We start from the raw sequence: 16640 nt of genomic DNA, 5'->3' as shown, positions 1-16640 counted from the left end.
CTGGAGGCTATGCAGGGAGCTGTGCTCTCCTGCCTGCCCAATTTCAGTGTTGCAGGGTGTAAAAATGGTTCACAATTAAGAGCTTTCGATTTCTGTTCCGAATCCTCTGCCTGCCAAAGGGGAACGTGGGTGCGGCACAGAGAGACCTGGGGAAGCACATCGGTGTCGTGCAGGACATTCTCCAGGTGGACCCCATCGGTGGTGGTGGCTCTGTGCCCTGCACCTCCCGGTCCTCGCTTTCCAAGGGAGCAATAGAGGAGATTTAGCCGTGAGAGGTACTGGCAGAATGCAGGGAGTGAGCACCCTTGGAAGATGGGCTCCTGCAAGGAAACTTCTGCACGTGGAGCCCTGTGACTTCGGGGTTTGAGGCTTCGAGGGCTGGCTTTGAGGTTGAAGGGCGGCAGCGCTTAGCCTGGCTGTAGTGGGAAACCCCTTGGATCGTTTTGGCAAAGTAAACACAAAGATGAGAAATCTAGTGTCTGCTTTTACTTTAATGTGCCGTATTTTAAAGCCACACTCCACCATGGATGGAATTAAACTATTTTGGTAGACCCACTCAGATTATATCTAGCTGTTACCTCTGATACAATGCTTCTGTTAAAGTCTACTTCTAACTTGAAATAAGCAGAATAAGAAACTAATTATGTTCTCGTGTAAGTACTTAAAAGAAAAGATGTCAGATCAAAAAAGATGATGGATCTAGCAGGGAGAGGTTTATAAAAGCTGAGTGCCAAATGAGTGACATGTTTTCCATAAAATCCTATTTCTCGTGAATATTTTTTCATTTGCTCGTTCCATTTAGTCTGACCTCCCAGTAAAAAATGTAAAATTGGTGACACAATTTCCATCATTTATCCACAGTTTTGCTGAATGCTCCTTGTAACAAATCTGACTTTCTAAAGTAAAACACTACTTCAAAGTAATGGAAATGAAGGGACAAATTCTTTGTTTGAAAAATGAAAAAACCCAGTGCTTAATACTGAAATGGAAAAAAAATTGTTTTGGGCTGAGCAAAATGTTCTGCTTGATATAAACTTAAAAACTGATTTGTTGAACTGTCTCAGGGGGTGAATGTGTTTCAGCTTGAGCCAAACCAAATTCTTCTTTTTCATTTCCCCTTCTGCCTCTGAGCTGAAACATTTATTATTCGCCTCCTCTATTTACCTGTACAAACAACGGTAGATACGCAAGAAATGGTGACATAGTGTAATGTTGACTGTCTCCTAATGGAACAAATATTATTTAAAAAAAAAAGAAAAGAGATTAAAGCAGCACATGAGCTGAATGTGATGCCTGGGGAAAGCAAATGTGCATAACAGCGGGTTCAGAGAGAATCGTGCTGATGTTGGCCACCTCTTCCCGATAGTTGGCAGCTTGTGCAAGCAGAAAGACCCTGAATGCGACAAGGAAACTTCTGAATGCACCGACTTCGATGGAGTCGCACTCTGCCAGTGCAAAAGTGGGTACTTCAAATACAACAAGATGGACCACTCCTGCAGAGGTATTGCTCTTTATGTGGCATATTTTGCCTGAATTTTGCTTGAACTTTTTTTTCCAGTGGAAATGAGTGTGTGTGTGTATCGCTGTGCATGCAAGAAGCTCAATATTATGAATAAATATTAGCAGCTCAGATTTCTTTTATTTAGTTAGCGGACTTTTCAGCAGACGCTGAAGATACAGTCTCTCTCTAGGAATAATATTATCTCTTTCTGGAGCACACTGTGAGTCACGGTGATTGAGAAGAGGGAGAAAGGGGCCCGACTGCTTTGGGCTCCAGTTCAGTGGCACAGAGCAGAGATGACGTGCGTCTCAGCCTGTTTTGATTTTGTCTGAACTCTCAGCGAACTTAGAAGTGCTTTAAACTCACAAGCTTATATTAATACATCATCAATATTTTTAAAATAAGTATCTGAAAATGATTATGAATTTATTTTTCAGCTGGGTTCCTAATAGAAATTTTAAGCTTAAGTGTTATATTATTTTTTAGTTACTCCTCAGATCATGAAATCTGTTTTTGCTACGTTTTAAACAAGGTCTTTGTCCACATGCCAGTGGCCAAAATTACTTCTGTAGGATCAGGGTGTCCATTCCCTAGTTCCAGTGGTTGTTGTAGGGCTTCTTAAGAAATGCAGTTTTTTGATGACATATCAATAAGAATTGCAGTAGTGGTTATATATTGCTTCTGGCAGAGTCTGCTGGGTTGCTGTTAAAATAGGAGGAGATGTTTTGTCGATTCCAAATCTGATCAGAGAGTGAGAAAAATGTGCCTGGAAATAAATCATGTGCTGCAGGCTCTGGGATGGACATCTTGGAGATGGGCATCTCTGGGTCCCAGGTCATGGTCCTGCTCTGTGTCTTCAAGGCAAAACCTTTCTCCTTTGTGTTTTCCTTCCCTCCCTTCATCTTGTATGTTGGGGGAAGGATTTCTATTAGGAAATACTGACCATCTCCACCGACCCTTGAGAGGCAGAGAAGGGCTTATGTAGTGAGTGGGGAACTGAGCTGAAACCTGGGAGGTTTTTGCCCAATTCTTGCTCCATCGTTGACGATGGGTTACTCCATTTTTCTTGTCCATATCTCTTGCCAAGCAGTGTTGTGAAGATAAATACCTGAAAGGCTGTGAGACACTCGGATGCGATGGTTGCAGAGGGCTAAGAGATCTAACATCTTGTACATGTGGTTACTCCCTACTTACGGGTCTTGTTTGCTGCGCAAAATATAAAAACCCTACCTGCACACAGTGAGGCCTCAGTTCCACCTTCAGCTCACTGCTGTCAGTAGGAAACATCTTATTGACCAGCTTGAGAGTGTCTGATGGACAGGATTGATGGGGGATTTAGGCTGCAGTGCAGTGGCGTGAGGGTAGCACCAACTGCATGGTGCCACGCTCCGGCAAGATACCAGATTTTCAGCATCACTTTTTTCCCATCTAGGTAAGTCAGGTCGTTGGATTTTTAAAGGCTTTTTCAAAAGCCAACCTATGGCCCTCATTTGATATTTAGGGCTATTTTCTGATAAATATAGCATACAATATGCCAGCCTCTTTGAAAATCTCTGCGCTCTTAGTGACTAAACAGGAACTGAGGTCTCCTGAGCATCCGACCCTCATTGTGGGTTGCGAAAATGTGGCGCAGTGACTCCAATTGTAGCATTTGCAAAGAGGGAAATGGCTATTGTGATGCCCTGTCCGGTCTGCCCCGTGGGAAGGCGGGTGCGGCTGGGAGAGCTGCTGGGGCACGGGGGATCGGCCGCCCCGACCCCCAGGGATTGTTCTGTCCTACCTTGTGGTGTCTGTCCCCTGGGGCACGCTTGAAAAATCATCCCTTGGACCAAGGAAGGTTTGGGTCTCTGAGCCACAGAAGTTTCAACATGTTGGCCGTGGTAACTCTCGGTGTGCAGTTCGGTCATCTCTGGGTCATTGTTGGTTTTCAACCTTCCCGGTATCTTCAGGGCTGTTTTAGAAACAGGGCAACAAACCCACTGTGCCAGCTTTTCAAGGGCATGCTGTTTTTAATAGTACAGAGCGTTTCTGGAGCGAAGGAAGGAGCAGCAAAGCAGGTTTCCGAAGAGACCCCTGAGTCTCTTTCGGGAAGGCAAAGGCAAAGAAATCCTGAGTAGAAAAACACAACTCAATAGCTTTGCTTGGCCCCTGACACTTAAGCCTTTCCTCTGTTCCCCGCTCATGTTTGAAAGCTTGCCGAGTGAGTGTGACAGCATGAGCTCTCCTGGGAGCATGTTCAAAGGAGCAGGAAAGATGCCAGAGGAGAAAGCAAAGTGGCAGGAAAAGGCAAGGTGAGGAGAGGAAAAGACATAAGCACCAAGCGTTTAAGTAGGACGGAAAGATGCATGTTCAGGATCTTGCTCTTTCTCTTTACTGGCCCTATAGCTTCCTGGCCTGAGAGCTCTGTGCCAGTGGGGTCCCAGGGCTGCTCCTGCCCAGGGCACAGCTCCAGCTCTGAGACCACTCAAGGTGTATGTGCCCTTGGGCACACATTACTGGGCTAGGGCTGAAGGGGTGAGATTAGGCTGGGCTCCAGGATCTGCCTGCAGGCTCCTCCAGGCCTTCCCAACATGCAAGCGGCAGGCTGGGGCTGGGGCTGGGGTACGCGGGGCTGCTGTGCTCATTAAAGAAGGCAACTCCAGCGAGCTGTCAAGGTGATGCCTCCCTCCCCTTCGCTGCAGATTTCATTATTGCCTGATCCTGTGGCTCACTTTGGTAGAACATTTGCTCCATAATGTTTTCGGTCTGCTTTTGTTAGCGAGTGAAAGGAGCAACCCATCCAGTCTCATTTTGCTAATGCCTCGGTGTTATGAATGGGCCAGGCAAGGATCCTTTGGGCTTTACTACCCTTGTCCTGGCTGTTTATTGACTGAGGCTTTTAACTCTTGTCCAGTTACCTCTGGTCTCTTCCTTGACTTCAAAGAAACCATCTTAGAGAGAGAAAAATAAATCCAGTGCAAAAAGCATCAAGGTGAGATGCAGCAGGGGGGCTACGTAAAGAGCCTCACCCTCCCCATCCCCAGCTCTGACGGAATAAATGGAGTGAAAGAGGTAGTGGAGGAGTAGTGGGGCTGTAAAGAGCAGAGAAAGTGGTGCAAGACCAGCTATCAGGGACATCAGCCCCCTTGTCATCGTTGGTGCCAGTTGCTATGGCAAGTCTGTGCCTAGAGCTGCAATATTCATGGTGTGAGTGCATCACTCATCTGCATCCACACACCCCATGGAGTGTGTGACATGAGACACTTAGTAAATGGTATATAGGCAAACAGTATTTCAATATGACCACAAGCAAGGCCAGGCATCCAAGAGCAGAGTGCCAGGCACACTGTGGGTTACATCTCCTGGAAAGCAGAGACTCGGACAGAGCGCGAAGGGGGCCTGGCAGGTAAAGAAGAGGTCCCCAGCTCTGGCTTGTAAGGCTAATATGGTCCCTGGGTGCATTTAGAGGGCATGGGCAGGCAGAAGAGGGGAAGTTTAGTTATCCCTGGGCTTGCGACATCTATTTCTGGGAACCAGAAATCAAAAGGGTCAAAGAGAACCTGTGAGAGTTCAGAGAAAAGCTGCAATAACCAGGGAGACTCAAAGATCTCAGTGCACTTGGCTTTATTAAAGGCAAAGGAGTGATTTGATGGTGAGGAGGAGAAATGTGATCATATAACCTTCTCCAATCTAGCAAGTAAACATCCAAAGGCTGGAATTTGACACTGGGATAATTCAGACCAGAAAGAAGGTGAATGTTTTTAATGGCTGGGGAAATTAACTTTATGAGCATCTGACCCAGGATTGTGGTTGATTGTCTGTCACTGAAAATATTACAATCAATCTTGGATGGTTCTCTAAAATGTAGCTCCAGTTCAACTATTTGATTTGAAACTGGAATTAAATTTAGGGAAGTTCTGTGACCTGTATTGTGAGGGGGAGGTCACAGTCACATTGCTCCCTGCTGGCATCAATATCACTTGTTATTGGTGCTGGAAGAGCCATAAACTTCTGAATCCAGCCAGAATACTAGTGCTCTCTCTTGCTTTACTATGATATTGCCAGCCCATCCTAATGGACAACGTTACACGTTTGTCCTTCTTTTCTTCCTTCCTCCCCTCCTGTGCTAAGTGTTTCTGAAAATACAGTTACTGGCTGTGCCAGAGGGGAAAAGGCATCTGGTGTGCTGGGAGCAGCAGCGGAGGAGGTGAGGGCTTTGCTGCGGCTTAGCTGGGACCTCTGCTGGAAGCCCCCTCCTCTCCCCGCAGATTTCCTCGCATTTGCTGAGGTTAGAGAGCGCCCGAGCTTTCGGCTGCAGGTTTTCACTACAGTTAGGGAGCAAGGCAGAGGGAAGAGGGCTTGAGAGCTGCTGCCTCACCACTTTTAAGCATATGGTGTTTGAGGGGAAAAAAAATCCATGAGCATTTTTGTTTTCACTTAACAATCTAGTTTTATTCCCTGCGGAGCGTGCTGCAGGGGTTTCCCAGACCCCTGGGTGATGTCTTGCAGACCCCCAAGGCCTGCTGCATGTACTGGCCCTGGCTTGTCCCTCTGCCCAAAGCGACTCCATCCGTGTCACTTGTACTCAGGTCTTTGAGCGATCACTTTTGCTGCCTCTGCAAAAGGCAGCAGATCTGCAGGAGCTCTGGTGGGACTATGGCTGAGAAAAGCGGTGATCTTAGCAGTAATTTGAACCTTATAATTGTATGTCAAATGTATCATCACCTTTGCTGCTCATCAGAAGGGTAGTATAATCTTCTCAGATAATTCAGGTGATGAGATAGCTGTCCATAAGCACAGAAATTATTTTATTTTGAAGCGATGGATTCAGTTTTTCACCAGCATTTTGTACATAGCAGTTTTCTGGGTTATTTAGACCTTGTAAATTTAATTTCTATTCTATAGTAAAATATGATATTTCAAAATCTGATTTAGCTCCAAATTTGAAAGACAAGAAAAAAAGGTGACATGAGGCAAAATATAACATACCACTTTGGGTTGCCCCGACTGTGTTTGCATAACATTTTATTGCAATACTAACATTTAAAAGTAATTGATAACATGCATCAGTGCTAAAGTAGCACTGTTCAAATGAGGTTTCAAAACAAAAACTGGAGGCACTTGCAGATTTTTTACACTGCTATTTTGTGGGAAGCAGTACAAGTGTACAGTGAGTTTTAATTTGGGCAAGAAGAGATTCTGCTGGGAATTACATTGCCAGCTGCCCACCCTGTGCCAGGCTGCGGGCTAGCACTGCCGGGAAGCCCTGAAACGGTCCCGTCAAAGCCAGCGGGAGGTGAATTTAAGTGCATGGTGTTTTGCCTAAACCAGAGGAGATATTGCATCACATCAGAGTGCATCACGTTCCTGCTGTGCCAGCAGCGCAGACCGGCTTGTCCGTCCCCAAGGTTGTTTGGGGTGAGGCTGCTGTGGGAAGCGGCGATGGGAAATGCCTCCCCTGCACCACCACGCGGTGCTCATGGCCCTTCTCTCTTCTGTGTTTTTAGCCTGTGAAGATGGATATAAGCTGGAAAACGAGACCTGTGTGAGGTATGGTGACTGTTCTGCCCTTCTCCTACCCCACCGTCCTTCTTAATATTGCTGTGGTGACCTGTCGGCACAACTAAGCCGCTGAAACTCCCTGTTGTTTTCTGTTACCAGCTGTCCGTTTGGCTTAGGTGGATTCAACTGTGGCAACCGTAAGTACCGAGTTTTGTTTCTTTTAATTTCTGCAGCATCAGAAATGGGAAATTTGAAACAAGTAATTGCAAATGACTATGTCTAAAATGCAGTAGGTACATGCTACTCTTGTCAGTGGTTTCTGTTTCTTCATTTCTTTTGAAAATTATTTTGTTGACCTTCTTTGACAAAGCTGACTTAATATTATCTCCTAAGGATAGGCTATCTCCTTTCTCTGGATACTGTCATGATAACACATATAGTGTACACTCTTGTAGCGAGATATTCGGAGTTGAATCCATGAAATATTGTTTGAATTATTCTGATCTATCAGTTAAGGGAGTCCGTCCCCAAGGGAAACAACAGCTTGTTCTATCTTCAGCAAGAGATGACCAACTCCATCCATTTCACTTGAAAATTTAAGGCAGTATTGCTTACAGAGGGAGGGAGGATGGGAAATAAACAGTTAATTCCTTTGCATGAGGACTGTGGATATGTTTACATTAGTATTTACAACCACATCGCTGTTTCTAAGTAAGTGTCTCTTTCCCATCTGTAGCATATCAACTCATCACTGTGGTGATCGCGGCTGCAGGAGGGGGACTTCTGCTTATCATGGGCATAGCGCTGATTGTCACCTGCTGCCGGTAGGTACTGCCACCATCCCCAGCTCGCGTGGCATCCTCTCAGTGGGTTGCACCACACTTAGCGCTCCACACATGAACCCTGAGGGACCAAAACATAGGTGAAAACATAGGATAGCTAAGCAAGTGGGTTAATCAGAGATACTGGAGTATTACACTGTGCTTTCATTTGGGGCATACTTTTTTTTCCAGCAACCAGGCTAAAAAATTGAACTGGGTGTCTCTTAAGGATGCCCCTGGGGATCATGTCCTCTAAGGATGGAGAGGCAAAGGAGTCCTTCCCACTCAGAGCTGTAAGGCAGCCAGGGAGCAGTCTCCAAAAATGCAAGCTAAGTAGAAAGAAGTTTAGGCAACAGGAGGGGTTACTGGCCATTGCTCAAGTGGTGTTTGAGTGGATTTAAGGCTATTTTCATTTTCCTTTATAGACAAGTCCTGCATGTGCTCTCACTCTGTGTGTCTCTCCCTCTCAGACGCACACATGCATGTACATACGTAGTTCTCGTACCAGCAGGTACGAGAGGCCTCACACTAGAGGCAAGATGTGCTTGCTGAGGAAGGTCTGATTCATGATTTATATATCATGAAAAGGGCTGCTTTGCAGTAACACCCTCTCCCCACCATTCCAGCCCCCAAATCTAGGATTTCAAAGCTCTCTGATTAAAGTCAGCAGCTGGATTTATCAGTAACATAGACGTGGCAGTGGTTTGGTTGGCACAGTAGTGTGCGCTTGTTCCCCTGTGTTTTGAGCCAGAGGGACACCAGCAAGCCCCAGCCAGGAGGTGTGATGGCCAGTTGTCGTGGTTTAACCCCAGCCAGCAACTAAGCACCATGCAGCTGCTTCCCCCTCCCCCCTCCCAGTGGGATGGGGAGGGGGAAAAAAAAAAGGTAAAACTCGTGGGTTGAGATAAGAACAGTTTAATAACTACAGTAAAATAAAATATGCTACTAACTAATAATAATAATAATAATAATAACATAATAATAATAATAATAATAGCAATGAAAAGGAATGTAACAAAAAAAACCCCACCCAAGAAAAGACAAGTGATGCACAATGCAATTGCTCACCACCCACTGACCGATGCCCGAGCAGTGATCCACCCCTCCCGGCCAACTCCACCCGGTTTATATACTGAGCATGACTTTCTATGATATGGAATATCCCTTTGGCACAGCTGCCCTGGCTGTGCTCCCTCCCAGCTTCTCGTACACCTGCTTGCTGGCAGAGCATGGGAAACTGAAAAATCCTTGACTTAAGATAAGCGCTACTTAGCAACAACTAAAACATCAGCGTGTTATCAACATTATTCTCACACTAAATCCAAAACCCAGCACTGCACCAGCTACTAAGAAGAAAATTAACTCTATCCCAGCCGAAACCAGGACACCAGTACACCTCCAGGCCCCAGAGTGCAGATCTCTGCAGGATTGGACTGATCTTCTCATGAGTCCTGGCCTTTGGCAGGTTATGTGACTTCCTGGAGGGTACTCTGCTTTGAACTGGAAGTGTCGCCGAAGTCCACTCATACAACACGGTAGTCATGTAGGGGCATTTGGTGTCATTCAGACTGGCCCCTTGCAGGTCTTCCTTCTTAGGAATTAACATAGTGCCTAGAAGTGCTATAGTTAAGCACTTGGAGACTTGAATAGCATGAGTGCTCCCATACATTTTTTATTTCTTCATAGATTTCCGTGACTTTTTCATTGACGTAGGTGAACACACACATTTTTAAGAGACAACGGGCATAAGCTGGAGCAGGAGAGGTTCAGACTGAATGTAGGAAAAAACTCTTTCACCAGGAGGACAGCAGGGCAGTGGAACAGGTTGCTCAGAGAGGTTATGCCATCTCCATCCTTGGAGATTTCAAATCCCACAAGATAATGCCCTGAGTAGCATGATCTGACCTCATATCTGATTTTGCCTAGGAGCAGAAGATTGGACTATAGCTCTTTTGAGGTGGTCTTTGTTCCCAGTCAAGGTTCATAACATGAAGTAAATCTCCTGAGATCATGTCAGAAGTGCATACAAGATAGCAGGATAAGTTGTATGTTTTCACTTTCCTTCATTCTTTTATAAACAGGAAGAATAAAAATGACATAAGTAAACTCATTTTCAAGAGTGGGGATTTCCAGATGTCACCGTATGCTGAATATCCGAAGAACCCCCGGGCACAGGAGTGGGGCAGAGAGACCATCGAGATGCAGGAGAATGGAAGCACCAAGAACCTGTTGCAGATGACAGACGTGTATTATTCGGTATCTATTCATAGCTTAACTATTAACCCTTTGTGCCTGATACAGGAAAGGCACATTCCTTTATTTTTGGAAGTACAGATCCCTTTCCTGCAAAATAAAAGAGCAAAGCAAATTACTTCCATAGACAGCAAGGCATTGGGAGTCCTATGGACTCTAGCTATTACACATGGTGAATATCACAAAGAGATGTCATTAGAAAGAGTGCTACCAAAACGTTTTGGTAGATGCCCAAAAAGCCCAATCCTAGAGCAGAGAAGGACAGTTAAAGGTTTTGAACAGACTGCTAGGGATCCCTGTGGGTAGCTTTCTCCCTTCCACCATCACTGATGATGCTGGAAGGTTGAGACCTCTGCCTGGGGGACTTCACTCCAAGATGGGAAGATGCTGGTCACTGAGGACTCCTCTTTTCTTTCACTTCTCCCCTCTCCAGGGTACATGCCCCTTCCTGCAGCAGGAAGGGTGCATAAGGAGCATCCCTTCAGCTCTCAGGGAACGATTAGCAGGGAAGAAGTGGTTGAGGAGTAATAGGCTGTGTAGGGCACAGAAAGACACAAGCACAAGACCTGCTGTCATGGTTGGTACCATCTGCTAATGCCTGTATCCAGAGCTGTGATGCTGGTGTATCATCTGTCACTAATCTACAGCAACATACTGGATGTACTTAAGGTGTGTGGGGGTTACTCACGTGAGTGAAGGTTGCAGGATTTCACCCAAATCACACATTCTGGACTCATGCTTTCCAGAGCAAAAAGCAGCGAGCAATACTTTTTTTCTGGCTTGTATTTTAAGTTTTCCAGTAGGCAAGTTTAATGGGTTGCACAGCATGAAGGGAAATAATCCTCCTTCCTGCTTCTAGTAAGAATGAGAGATTTGGAAATCAAAATGCATTTCCTAAACATTTTTTAAGACTTTTATTATGCTGGTGACTAGAAAGGGGAGCTTTTTAGCAAGCAGTAGGTGATGAGGGCTTTGCATGGATCTGCTCTGTAACAGATCAAACCAGGTGCCTTGATGTTATTTACTGGGTGAAAGGATTGTACAGTCTTGGTCTTAGACATCAAAGTTCCTCAACCAAGTGTCCCCAGGAGATTTACTTCAGTAAGAGAAGGGAAGAGAAAGGAAGGTCAGATCACTTTGAATTTGACACATAATTCTAGTGTCTGTGTTGGGAGAGGAGACACCTATGGTTAATGGGGAGACAAGTGCTCCCAGGTAATACTCAAAGCAGGAAACTAACTCTGATTTTCTAGAAGTGTTTCATTTAAGGATGGCTCTGGGACAATATCCTTTTCATGAGAGTTGTTTCGATACCTGAGCTCATCAGCACAGTCCTCTTGGATTAAAAATTAACTGTATGCTTAGACTGCACTTGGTGGAGTCAGGTAAACTTCAAGTCCGCTCATTGGCAAGATGTCGAAACTAGATTGCATCAGAATCATCCCTTCAGGCAATGCATAACTCCCACAGTAAAAACCATTCTAGGTTACAGAGATCATTAGCGATCATGTTGTTCCTCCTAGCTACTGAAATAACTGCTGGGGAAGGTGATAAGGCTGTGCCTGAAGGAGAATTTGAGTGTGAGAATAAGACCCTTTTTATTTAATTTTTTTGCTAATACAGCCAACTGGACTGAGAAATCCTGAACTGGAAAGAAACGGACTTTATCCTCCCTACACTGGTTTGCCTGGATCTCGACATTCATGCATCTACCCTGGACAATACAATCCATCCTTCATTAGTGATGAAACCAGAAGAAGAGACTATTTTTAGCGGGGAGTGGAGAGGGAGTGGAAGAGAGATTGACACAGTTTTGTGGCCCTTGATCCCCAGGTACAATCTGTCTCCTGGGCAGTTCAGCCCACATCAATCTTACTCTTCCCATTTAACAGGAAGGACTTTGAACTTCATGCCGAGCGTTGCTGCCCTGAGGAACGGTTACACTTGCTGAGCAGCAGAGAGAAGGACGAGGAGGAGGGTATGGCTCAAGGTGCACATCACTAAAAGACCCAGATGGAAGTTAACACATGTACTCCGGTTTTGTTCTGTGCTGCTTCTTCACTCTTTACGCTACATGGCAAGCATGGATCAGTACAGGCAGAAGAACTGTGCCCAGCACTCTGCATTGAATACCACTAGGGAGTGTTTTGTTTACAGATCTTGTTCACTGTTTACTGTGCTTGTCTTCTTAGCCAACCTTCATGCAAAGATTCACTGTGCAACTGCTTTTGGTAGGGCAATTTTGTCCACTCTTTTACATTGCTGCATTGCTTTCTGCTTCATACACGACAGGGAAGCTGGCTTGTCCTCTGACCCTCACCTTCTTACTGGTAGAAGTTCTTCAGATGCCTGGGTCCTTCCTGAAGTCTAGTGCCTGGCAAAGTTGGCTGAATTCATGGGTTGTTTGTCTCCAAGGAGTACGGGAAAGTTAGTCATACCACTGCAATTTTAACTGAAAAAAGACACAGTTGATCCTATGTGCCGCTTTGAAAACTTCCTGTATATAGGGAAGAGTCCAAGTATGTTGTTGTTTTGTCAACCAACGTTGTTCAGAAGAGATGCCACTGCATGTCATCATAGTGCTTCTATATAGGATCTTATGGGGCTCTGTTTCCCTGCAGGGATTTAAATGCCTGTAGAAACAGCAATATAATGTTAAATAATTGCTCACAGGGAAGAAAAAGATGAGCGGGGAATTCAGCATCCTCCTTACGAGGAATCTGGGAAGGAGCAATAATGCTATAGCCCTGGCTGGGCAGGTGGAACCTGAATTCTAGGTGCTGCAGGTGGGACACAGTTTTGAAGCCTCCGCAGCCTATCTCAACTTCTGTAGGAGCTGTGGAGGCTTTCAGTACATTGGAAAATAAGGCTCACTGCAGTCAGTTGCATTTATGGGAGAGAAAAACATGATGCTTTCAGACCTAGTGGAGCAAAGATCACTTATGTGGAAGTGTTTTGCTTTCTTCCGTCCTAGTTTTGAGTGATTCAGACCAGGCAGGTTTCCTCACCTAGGTATGTTAATTCATATTAATCACCTCAGCAAAAGCTGAAGAATGTAAGTTATTACTTTTCTCACCAAAGATCAGATTGAAAACTCATGGACTGTATTCTGACCTGAGCTGGGTGTTGCAAAAGATCTTATTAATGAAGTATATTTACCACTTATCTTTACTGCAGTGTTAACCTGGGTCATCCAAACCCTGTCCAGACACAGGGTCCAGATATGGATCCTTCCCTTGAATGTGACTGTGGTTTTAATTCAAGGTGGCTGCTTGTATGAGGATAACAAATAGCACAGTTCCTTAGCCATTAACCCACCATCTCTGTAGTGCATACATAAGCTAGTTTCACTGAAGGGCACATACCCTCTGATATTCCCTTCTCCCCTGCAGTGCTCGAAAAGTCACAGTGCCAACAAGTAAGTTCATAAGATAGCTCAGCTCACTGAAGCACTAAGGACCACGGGATGCATCGCCCAAAGTGCCTAACCCCAAGTGAGAACAGCAGTTCGGATGCTGATGTGTTGTGTGGTTGCTCCCCAGAGGTAAACCTGGGGTGATGAGGAGCCCTCCATCAGGGAGCAGGTAGTAGTACTTCCATCCTACAGATGCTGTGAGTCCCCAGATCCTCTCCCAGCACTTCGAAGGCTGTTCTGTTCCCTGTCAAAAGTGAGCAACAGCTACCCAGAGGAAGGGCAGCTAGGCCTAGGCAGTCATCAGCTGCGTGGGCTAAGAGGTTTCTGGTCCCTGCTCACATGTACTTCTGTTTTCTCAAAACTGCAAGGCAGGAAAGGCACCACAAATGTGCTTGAGAAGACATAGTTTGGTGCACCAGCCATAGCACACAAACGCGGTGTCTTTTTATGCCTCACCCCTTATCTACTATGTAGAAACAGCAGTGTGGGCTTGCAGAAAAACAGATCTTTATGGATGCCTAGAGCAGTATCCTTTGCACTTACCTGATCTTATGGTGACAATGCATGCAACTTCATGCCTGTCTGATCCATAATGAGCCTCGCAGGTGGTAGTACACAGCTTATCTCAACTGTAGGGAGGAAATCAATGGATGCTTATGGGAAGTACAGCTGCCTAAAGAGCTGTATTTAAGGAAAACTCTAGTTACAGTATCCAGAATAGTGTAACAGGTTGTTGTGGTTTAACCCCAGCCAGCAACTCAGCACCACACAGCCGCTTCCCCCTCCCCCTCCCAGTGGGATGGGGAGGAGGAAAAAAAAAAGGTAAAACTCGTGGGTTGAGATAAGAACAGTTTAATAACTAAAGTAAAATAAAATACACTACTAACTAAGAATAATAATAATAATCAACAGTATTGTCACACTAAATCCAAAACAGAGCACTAAACCAGCTACTAAGAAGAAAATTAACTCTATTCCAGCCGAAACCAGGACACAGGTAAAGCACAAGAACTAGCTGTTCCCTGCCATGCTGATCAGTGTTTCCAGTCCGTGAATGATGTTCTCCCTTTCGTTAGCAGCCGATATCTCAATTACGCAGGATCCATTGGATGATGTGAACTAAGGACTTGACCCTGCTGTGCTGCGAGGTCCTTCAAAGAGGACATTGGCAGGGTTGTTTCTGTGCGGGTGAGTTGCTTCTGTTTTTGCGAGTGCCTAGGACAGAAAGGACTGCCTTTCCCATGGTATGGAGGAGGGTTTTGTCTGTGTTACAAAAGAAAGGAGGAAGCTGGGATTCATGCTAAATCTAAACCCAAAGCGTATAGACGAGCACTGGGCTCTGCCCCTATTTAGTAAAGCAGCTTAGCAAAAAGGAAGAGTCTCCCAGCAATGATGGTAGGATTTAACCACGTGCCAGCATTTCATCAGATAGGGAAGAGTTTAGGCACATGCAAATAGGCAAATATGTTTAATTGCTTGGTTAGTTCAAAGACTGGGAAATGTTCCTGTGTGTGCCAAGTGCAAAGGACAAAGTAGGAAATATCAACTGACAATTGCAGATCAATCCTTCTATATAAAGAGTAATGGACTATATGAACAAAACTCCTGGTCTGTATCTCACAGCAAATTGCAAATTGCAAGGGATTTGAGTGGAAATCAGATAGGACTGTTCCTAATTAAGATCACACAGAAGTTTGTAAGTAATTAATTTTCATTTCTTAATGATCTTCAAATTCTTCTTAATGCTGTATATGGAGTGAAAGGGTCTCAGTAAACCCAGCAGGATTTTCTGAGTGAGGACTGCAAAACTTGGCCTTTTCCAACAGAGAGAACTTTATTGCACTGAAATCTTCTCTGTGCCAGAGCAGGTAAACATTGGGAAATTTCTTATGAGAATGTATCCATTGCAGCCTTACCTTCCTTTGGTAAGAAAGGAGTCACGGAGCCAATGCATAGCCCACAGGAGGAGGAAAAGCATCTCTCCTGACCTGCAGTACCTTCTCTGGGTGTCCTAGGAGGCCCCACGTAGCAGGCAGGAGAGGATTTAGGCAGGAGTCAGCACCAGCGTGAGTGCAGGTGCTTTCCCACACGGTGGTCCAGGAAGTCTTTGCGGAGCCAGTGGATGCAGCCCGGAGTGATTCGGCCCCCGGGTCTCCACCAGCCCAGCCACTCCCCGTGCTGCGATGCTTCCATCTTCACCCAAGCCCCGCTGGCTCCCAGCTCCCCTAGGGCAGAAGGGGTGGGTGCAGTGCACTGTGTTTTGCCACGATTTATGACAGTTATTTTACTACAGTTATTTACTACCACATCCCAGCAGCAATGGGCTTGCCTGGCCACGGCAGGGATGGCACCTGTTTCTGCGCAGCTTGCCTCTGTTAAAGCTGCCACCAGGATCCTCTCTGTCTGCTTCCATCCCTGCCATAAACTAAGCACTCTCTGGCAGTGGAGTGGGGTTTGTCGCTCCTGTCAGATGTAAGAGGGGTCTTCACATGCCCTCAAGCCCACTTTCAAATGTGGATGCCTCTCTGTTCAGTACCTAACTCCCCGTAGGATGTCTAAATACATGCAGCTTATTTCTCAGACTATTTAGATTACTTTTAGCTACCCCAAATTGCAAACTTTGAGCATACTGTATGTTTTTGCCAAGGGGAATTGCTCTCTACTGTCCAAGAGGATAAGATAGAAGTGGCATGTTTCTTGTAAGGAGGATGCAAGTGGTTCAGCCAGATGTGGAGAAAGGAAGAAAAACTACACCAACACTGCACAGAAATCTGCTCTTGCTCCTGGTTGCTGTGGAAAGCTAGGGGAGCCATCAGCAAGGGCCCACGGGCAGTTGTGTGGGTGTATTTTTGATTAACTTTGGAAAAAATGCTAATTCTGTTGCTTGACAGGAAAAGATGTGGGAGGCACACGTTTGCTGCTACGGCGCTCTGCCAATTGTGCTGACAAAAGCCCCTCACCCACAGAAATACCCTCGGCAGCCAGCCTAGGAGAGGCAGCCCCAGTGAAGAGAGTAGCAAAATGCAGATTTGAGGGATCATTCAAAAGGGAGGCTCGTACGCGCAGCCTTCCTGTGTCCCTGCCATGCACCACTGCTCGCCCCGGCCAGCCCTCCCAGCTGCACTGGAAAAATCAGGGGCCTTTTGCATACTGTTGAAACCTCACAGCA

At 45.6% G+C, this 16640-nt stretch overlaps 1 protein-coding gene across 1 annotated transcript in view; it reads left to right on the top strand.

The window, feature by feature from the left end:
- Nucleotides 1-12516, top strand: part of HEG1 (heart development protein with EGF like domains 1) — a 32560-nt gene extending 20044 nt beyond the window's left edge. Inside the window, 6 exon segments of the mRNA XM_050900052.1 lie at nucleotides 1367-1501; nucleotides 6988-7030; nucleotides 7142-7179; nucleotides 7719-7806; nucleotides 9885-10059; nucleotides 11680-12516. Coding sequence (XP_050756009.1) covers nucleotides 1367-1501; nucleotides 6988-7030; nucleotides 7142-7179; nucleotides 7719-7806; nucleotides 9885-10059; nucleotides 11680-11829 — 629 coding nt within the window. The 3' untranslated portion in view covers nucleotides 11830-12516.
- The last annotated feature ends 4124 nt before the right edge of the window (nucleotides 12517-16640 follow it).

This window comes from Gymnogyps californianus, chromosome 7, assembly GCF_018139145.2.
Source record: "Gymnogyps californianus isolate 813 chromosome 7, ASM1813914v2, whole genome shotgun sequence".
Classification (NCBI taxonomy): domain Eukaryota; kingdom Metazoa; phylum Chordata; class Aves; order Accipitriformes; family Cathartidae; genus Gymnogyps; species Gymnogyps californianus.
Note: the sequence above shows the minus strand (reverse complement) of the source record. Positions and strands in the feature narration are given on the sequence as shown.